This window comes from Etheostoma cragini, chromosome 9 (genome assembly GCF_013103735.1).
Source record: "Etheostoma cragini isolate CJK2018 chromosome 9, CSU_Ecrag_1.0, whole genome shotgun sequence".
NCBI classification, from domain to species: Eukaryota; Metazoa; Chordata; class Actinopteri; order Perciformes; family Percidae; genus Etheostoma; species Etheostoma cragini.
This window is the reverse complement of record NC_048415.1, coordinates 217,401-225,305: the sequence shown is the minus strand read 5'-3', so window position 1 is coordinate 225,305 and position 7,905 is coordinate 217,401. Positions and strand designations below refer to the sequence as shown.

Genomic DNA, 7,905 nt, shown 5'->3' with positions numbered 1-7,905 from the left:
GTGTCTCAGTGTGTGTCTCAGTGTGTGTCTCAGTGTGTGTGTGTGTGTGTGTGTGTGTGTGTGTGTGTGTGTGTGTGTCACACACTCTGCTCGGTCCAATTCCACTTCTTGATATTAGAACAACTTTTTATCTTTCTGGATCAAAATTTACACAAATTTTGTCACATTTTCTTGTATTTTTCCACTTTTTTGAAGCTTTTTCTAATCTCTTTACAACGCTCTGTATCAATTTTTTCTAACTTCTTATTACCAGACTCCATGTAAATAATCACTACTTTTAGCATGTATAGAGCAGCATATCTCCACCAGACTCCATGTAAATAATCACTACTTTTAGCGTGTATAGAGCAGTATATCTCCACCAGACTCCATGTAAATAATCACTACTTTTAGCGTGTATAGAGCAGCATATCTCCACCAGACTCCATGTAAATAATCACTACTTTTAGCGTGTATAGAGCAGTATATCTCCACCAGACTCCATGTAAATAATCACTACTTTTAGCGTGTATAGAGCAGCATATCTCCACCAGACTCCATGTAAATAATCACTACTTTTAGCGTGTATAGAGCAGTATATCTCCACCAGACTCCATGTAAATAATCACTACTTTTAGCGTGTATAGAGCAGCATATCTCCACCAGACTCCATGTAAATAATCACTACTTTTAGCGTGTATAGAGCAGCATATCTCCACCAGACGTAATGTAAATAATCATTACTTTTACCAAATAAACCAGAGTTAAGATGCAGCTGAATGTGATGAATAGGTAAATGTGTGATTTGCATCCTGAGGGACTGGGTTATAAAAAGCATCCCTAAACATAAAGACAGGCTGTTGTTCATTCACTCCGCCAACATTTTTATATTATTTATTTTATGACATATTCAAAATATCCAACATTTGAATGCAAATGTCCCGTTTCAAGGTGTCACACTGTTGACTTGTTTAACTTTGTTGTTTCTTCAATAACTGCAGCGTCTTCTCCAGAAGTCAGAGAGTAATCTAGTAAAATAATCCTGATTTCATCCCAAAATAACTGTTTATTATTTTCTAACAGGGCGAAGATGCAGTGGAGTCTGGTTGTGTTCATTGTGATGGGTAAGAAACAAGCTGTAATGTTAGAAACAAGCTGTAATGTTAGAAACAAGCTGTAATGGTAGAAACAAGCTGTAATGGTAGAAACAAGCTGGAATGTAACCCTACAGGACAGATGTTCAGCGTCCACTAAAAGTTGTGTTGTTGTTGACAGACTCAGATTATTATTCTACGTGTGTGACAACATTATGGGATGGATCCCTACAGAGATAGACCTTTTAGTTAAAGAGGAAGATCCTTTTAGTTTAACATGAAACAGAAATCACCATCACCAAACCCACCAGACTCCATGTAAATAATCACTACTTTTAGCGTGTATAGAGCAGCATATCTCCACCAGACTCCATGTAAATAATCACTAATTTTAGCATGTATAGAGCAGCATATCTCCACCAGACTTAATGTAAATAATCACTAATTTTAGCATGTATAGAGCAGCATATCTCCACATGTAAATGAGTATAGCGCAGTATAAGAAGGGGATTTTGGGGATATTTCATGTGAAACATAAAGGATCTTAGTCTTTAACATCAGACACAAACACATGGGAAATAGAGTCCAGGTTCATAAACTAAACCAGGTTATATGTAAATGAGCAGATGCTTGTGTAGCTATCATCTCCATCGCTGCAGTTTCTTCTCTGTTATCAGGTCAGTGGTCCTCCACTGGGGGTCAGCTGTGTGACTACCGCTTCATTGGAGAGAAGAAGACCTGGAAAGGAGCCCAGGAGTACTGCAGAACGCACTACACTGACCTGGCCACCGTGTCCAACCAGGGAGACCTGAAGAGACTCCAGCAGCATAACCAATCCGGAGCCTGGATCGGGCTGCAGAGAGACTGGCGCTGGTCTCAGTCCGGGGTGGAGTTCAGAGATAGTAACTGGTGTAAAGGAGAGCCGGATAATTACAACAATCAGCAGAACTGTGTGCGGATGATTGATGATGGCACATGGGATGACGACTCTTGTGATAAACCCTATAATTTTATCTGCTATGACGGTGAGAATATGTGGCGCATGGAGTCTGTTCTCTCTTAAAAAACTGATATTTTCTGAATTGATATCACATTATTGATTTATAATAAAGATAATGTAGAACTTTATGAGACTAAATAAGAACCAAATCTTTTCTCTGAATGTTTCACAGAACACAACAAGACATCAGGCAACAGATTTTATGTTATTGATTATAGCATGAGCTGGCGAGAGGCTCAGAACTACTGCAGAGAACATTACACAGACCTGATCAGTGGAGTCCAGCAGCTGGAGGACTTCCAGTCAGACCACCAGAATAATGGAAGAATATTCTGGATCGGCCTGTTCAGGGACTGGAGCTGGTCTGATGGGAGCAGCTTCTCTTTCAGACTCTGGGAAGAAGACCCTGACCCTGAGATGACATGTGCTATGACTACGTCAGGTGGATTCTGGTCTGATGACTGTGATAAAACCAAAACCTTCTTCTGCTACGACGGTGAGTCCAGCAGCAGGTCTCTGACGCTGGTCTTCATCTACATCTGCTCCATTTACTCTGTTTACTGGGTTATTACAAGAATTATGGGTCTGATGGTTGATGAATATCTTGATTTGATTGATGGATTAATAGAGAGAAGAGAAGAAGTGTCTCAGTTCAGACAGCTGTTGTTTAAAGGGACATTTCACCACTGGAACATGAACACATATTCAAATTATATCATATATGTAGTAGAAATGGGATTTATTTAGGTATTATTATACTCTATTTTGTCCCCCTTGACTATGCGACCCCGCCCCTTAATGACTCCGCCCCCGACTGACCCCGCCCCTTAACGGATGACCCCGCCCCTGATTGACTCCCTTTCTCTCCTGACAGATTCTGTGATCCTGATCCAGAAGAACCTGACCTGGGTGGAGGCGTTATACTACTGCAGAGATTACCATGGCGACCTGGTCTCCATCACCAACCTGGACCAGCAGCTCTGGGTCCAGGAGAGAGCCAAGATGGCCGCCACTCCCTACGTGTGGATGGGACTGCGCTACACCTGCACCCTGGACTTCTGGTTCTGGGTCAGTGACGAGACGGTCCACTACACCAACTGGGACCCCAGAGAGCCAATGGGGGGCGACTGTGACATGTCTGGAGCCATGGACAGAGGGGGGGGGCACCAGTGGGTCAAAAAGATCGACAACAAAAACCAGTTCAATTTTATCTGTTCCAAGAACTCACCACCACAATGTAACTAAGTACTTTTACTCCAGTACTCACGTAGTAATGTTGGGGGGACGGAGTACTTATACCTCAAAGGTCCAACTATGGGGAAAGGTCCTAATATTTAAGAAAAAAATTAATATTTTGGAAAAAAGTCATATTAGTGGGCAAAAAAAGTTGTAATATTTCGGGAATAAAGTCGTAATATTTTGGGAATAAAGTTGTAATATTGATCTTTTACTTTAATATTTTATCCATTTACTCACTTTGTTTGCAGTGGTGTGACATAGTGTGTTCTCTGGGATTATTGAACGGCATTCTGGGTAATGTAGGAAACAGAGAGGGGGGGGGGGGATGTGACTGCAGATATTAATCTGAATGGTTATGATTTGTTGTTATTGTCCCGTGTTGGTGAATATCTGATGTTATATTATGAAGTTATTATTAATTATATTATGTTTCTACAGTTTAATGTAACCAAAGAAATAAACTGTTAAACCACAGAGTACCGGGTCTGGGTCCTGGGTCCTGGGTCTGTATCTGATCTCCAGCCTCTCTGACACTGACACTAGAAACCTTTATAAATAACTAGGAAATTCCACAGAAATTTTAACAGTGTGCTTACAACTTTGTGTGTGCGTGTGTATGCATTCCTGGCGCGTGCACACACACACACACACACACACACACACACACACACACACACAATGCTTGTCAGCTGTGTTACCAGCTTTTCAGACACTGAACAAGCTCTCAAACAAATTATTATATCACCAAAAGGATATGTGATATCAATAAAATAAGGTTCTCATGAGCACCAGAAGGAGTTTGTGAACTTATTGATATAAATTAATGTGGATAAAGTTATAAATGTGGGCGTATCAGCGATGTAAAAAAGTGCTTTGCTCTGCGTTCTGCTCAGAAATGTGGATGATGTTTAACATGGCGGTGAATGGAGGAAGATTTGGAACTTTTGTCATTTGAAAGGTCGCTGAGCAAAAAATATAATTCATATTACATACATGAGCACATTGGCTGAAACTAGACAAGAATACCTACGTTGTGATGTATAAATTGTCCATGACAAGTTAGAGTTGTTGGCTTGGGAGAGAGTTATAGAGAGAGAACCAAGATGATTTTTTTAATCAACATTCCACCACATACACACACATTGGAAAATCTGAGACGGTCTGAAAACGGGTCGATACGTAGACCGGGATTCTGGAGAAACCGTCTGATATCTGAACGCCCATTCAGCCCAATAAACAACAAAGTCTTGTCTTCGGTTTAAACTTTTAATCATGTTTCTACGTTAAAGTATGGCGATACAGCACGGCCCCAAAGAGGGGGGGGGCGATGTTGAGAGATTTCCAGAACATTTCCCATTCAAGTCAATGAGAAATCTTTCGCCGCTTTTTGCCGATTTCTTGAAAACCGCGCGACAAATCTCTTGGAAAAGTCGTAGCCCACCATTCCCGATCATTACGCACGTTGTGATGTATTGTGTGTGCGCGTGTTGGCAACGCTCCGGGACTAGTAGCGGGACGAAGATCTGTCAGAATAACAATAAGAAGTATGGGTGATAATGGTCGTTGCTCTGGTTGCTGCTGTTGCAGCCCATCGGCGCGCTGAATGACACAAGGTGTGTTGTTAATTGGTCGCAGAGGAGTCTGTTAGCAGTTAGCTCGCTCGTTAGCCGCAGCGGCGTGCAGAGTGACCAGCCGCCAGACAGACCTAGTGATCCAGACTAACCTAGTGATCCAGACTAACCTAGTGACCGGTGCAGGACTTTACTGTGAGGGACCGTTAGAGACCATGTGACATTAACTGGTCCCTACGTACAAAAAACGTTACATTAGAAACGACAGGTAACCTAGCAACGGTCATTGTTTTGTTTTAGTAGGAACCAAAGTTTACATCGTATGTTTTCTCCGGGATCAGCCAGCGTGAAGGACGTCTACGTTCTAATTGGTTGTTGGCGTTAGCCGCTGAACTGCGTCGTAGCTCATTAAAATAAACTTCATTACTATTATTCAACTGTCTGACTGACGCCCAAAACACCACTACTCACTACCATTATAGTCACTAATGTACACAAACACACACACACACACACACACACAATGCTTGTCAGCTGTGTTACCAGCTTTTCAGACACTGAACAAGCTCTCAAACAAATTATTATATCACCAAAAGGATATAAGATATCAATAAAATAAAGTTCTCATGAGCACCAGAAGGAGTTTGTGAACTTATTGATATAAAATTAATGTGGATAAAGTTATAAATCTGGGCGTATCAGCAATGTAAAAAGGTGCTTTGCTCTGCGTTCTGCTCAGAAATGTGGATGATGTTTAACATGGCGGTGAATGGAGGAAGATTTGGAACTTTTGTCATTTGAAAGGTTGCTGAGCAAAAAATATAATTCATATTACATACATGAGCACATTGGCTGAAACTAGACAAGAATACCTACGTTTTGAAGTATATATTATCCATGACAAGTTAGAGTTGTTGGCTTGGGAGAGAGTTATAGAGAGAGAACCAAGATGATTTTTTTAATCAACATTCCACCACATAGACACACATTGGAAAATCTGAGACGGTCTGAAAACGGGTCGATACGTTGACCGGGATTCTGGAGAAACCGTCTGATATCTGAACGCCCATTCAGCCCAATAAACACCAAAGTCTTGTCTTCGGTTTAAACTTTTAATCATGTTTCTACGTTAAAGTATGGCGATACAGCACGGCCCCAAAGAGGGGGGGGGCGATGTTGAGAGATTTCCAGAACATTTCCCATTCAAGTCAATGAGAAATCTTTCGCCGCTTTTTGCCGATTTCTTGAAAACCGCGCGACAAATCTCTTGGAAAAGTCATAGCCCACCATTCCCGATCATTACGCACGTTGTGATGTATTGTGTGTGCGCGTGTTGGCAACGCTCCGGGACTAGTAGCGGGACAAAAATCTGTCAGAATAACAATAAGAAGTGATAGTGATAATGGTCGTTGCTCTGGTTGCTGCTGTTGCAGCCCATTGGCGCACTGAATGACACAAGGTGTGTTGTTAATTGGTCGCAGTGGAGTCTGTTAGCAGTTAGCTCGCTCCTTAGCCGCAGCGGCGTGCAGAGTGAGCAGCCGCCAGACGGACCTAGTGATCCAGACTAACCTAGTGACCGGTGCAGGACTTTACTGTGAGGGACCGTTAGAGACCATGTGACATTAACTGGTCCCTACGTACAAAAAACGTTACATTAGAAACGACAGGTAACCTAGCAACGGTCATTGTTTTGTTTTAGTAGGAACCAAAGTTTATATCGTATGTTTTCTCCGGGATCAGCCAGCGTGAAGGACGTCTACGTTCTAATTGGTTGTTGGCGTTAGCCGCTGAACTGCGTCGTAGCTCATTAAAATAAACTTCATTACTATTATTCAACTGTCTGACTGACGCCCAAAACACCACTACTCACTACCATTATAGTCACTAATGTACACACACACACACACACACACACACAGAATAAAGTAATATTTCAAGTTAAAAAGTGTTAATATTATTGGGAGTAAATGAAGGAAGGAGGAAACGAGGTGCAGGTCATCTCCCCCCCCCCCCCCCCCCCTTTAATAATAATAATAATAATAAAAATAACAATAAATGCCCAAAAATAATCGGAATAAAAGTATTTAATTAATTTAAGTTTAATTTCATAAAACCCCGATAAGACGAAAACCTTCAGAAATACAAAATATAACAATAAAGATCATGTGGATATACAGTATATATATATATATATATATATATATATATATACACATGTATAAGTTCTGTGTATGCATATATGGATATTCATGTGTGCTCCAGTGTGATTTCAACTTCAAACAGAAAAAAGAAAGAAACATAAATAGAGATTATTAAATTAATATTATTAAACTACTCGAGTATTTCCATGTATTGCTACTTTCTATTCCACTAGATCTCAGAGGGAAATATTATAATATAAATACCTTTTACTGCTCCACATTTATATAACTACAGATAAATAAAACAGAATATACCCGCTAATGTACTCTTGAGTAGTACTTGTACTTCAGTGAAGATCTCTAAACAGTTTACAGGGAAGAAAATCTGTTTTAAGAATTAAAAGTGTAATTAAAATATTATTAAAAAGTGCAAAAAACCAACAGAAAAGTTGAATTTCTTGTAAATAAAATACATAATTTGAGGTTATTTCTTATATTTGCCGATCTCTCAGTCGACTCACACGCTGATTCTGTTGATTTAACGACAACAAATCACACAAAAACAACACACATTACACACTTACACACGTTGTTAACCAGAGGTGAGCTCACAAGTTTCTAGGATTTAAATTCAGCCGAAACCTTCAAATCACCTCAAGAAATCTGAGTCGTAGTGAACGCACACATGTACACACATACACACATATACACACACACGTACACACACACACACACACATTCACACGTACACACATACACACGTACACGTGTACACACATACACATGTACACATATACACACATACACATGTACACACAAACACACATATACACACACACGTACACACACACACACACACACACACATTCACACGTACACAC

General features: G+C 40.5%; 1 protein-coding gene across 1 annotated transcript; it reads left to right on the top strand.

The window, feature by feature from the left end:
• The first annotated feature begins 1,030 nt into the window (after positions 1 to 1,030).
• LOC117950742 (macrophage mannose receptor 1-like) lies at positions 1,031 to 3,532 on the top strand. The gene is made up of 4 exons (XM_034882080.1): positions 1,031 to 1,103; positions 1,751 to 2,098; positions 2,246 to 2,569; positions 2,948 to 3,532. The coding sequence occupies exons 1-4, from the start codon at positions 1,070 to 1,072 to the stop codon at positions 3,316 to 3,318; spliced, it is 1,077 nt and encodes a 358-aa protein (XP_034737971.1). The 5' UTR covers positions 1,031 to 1,069; the 3' UTR covers positions 3,319 to 3,532.
• The last annotated feature ends 4,373 nt before the right edge of the window (positions 3,533 to 7,905 follow it).

What these genes read in the sequence shown, in the direction of transcription:
- LOC117950742 (XM_034882080.1), top strand. Translation starts at nt 1,070, where the DNA reads ATGCAGTGGAGTCTGGTTGTGTTCATTGTGATGG. An exon ending in GGTTGTGTTCATTGTGATGG is followed by an intron (nt 1,104 to 1,750) that starts GTAAGAAACAAG and finishes CTCTGTTATCAG; the next exon opens with GTCAGTGGTCCTCCACTGGG. An exon ending in AACCTTCTTCTGCTACGACG is followed by an intron (nt 2,570 to 2,947) that starts GTGAGTCCAGCA and finishes CTCTCCTGACAG; the next exon opens with ATTCTGTGATCCTGATCCAG.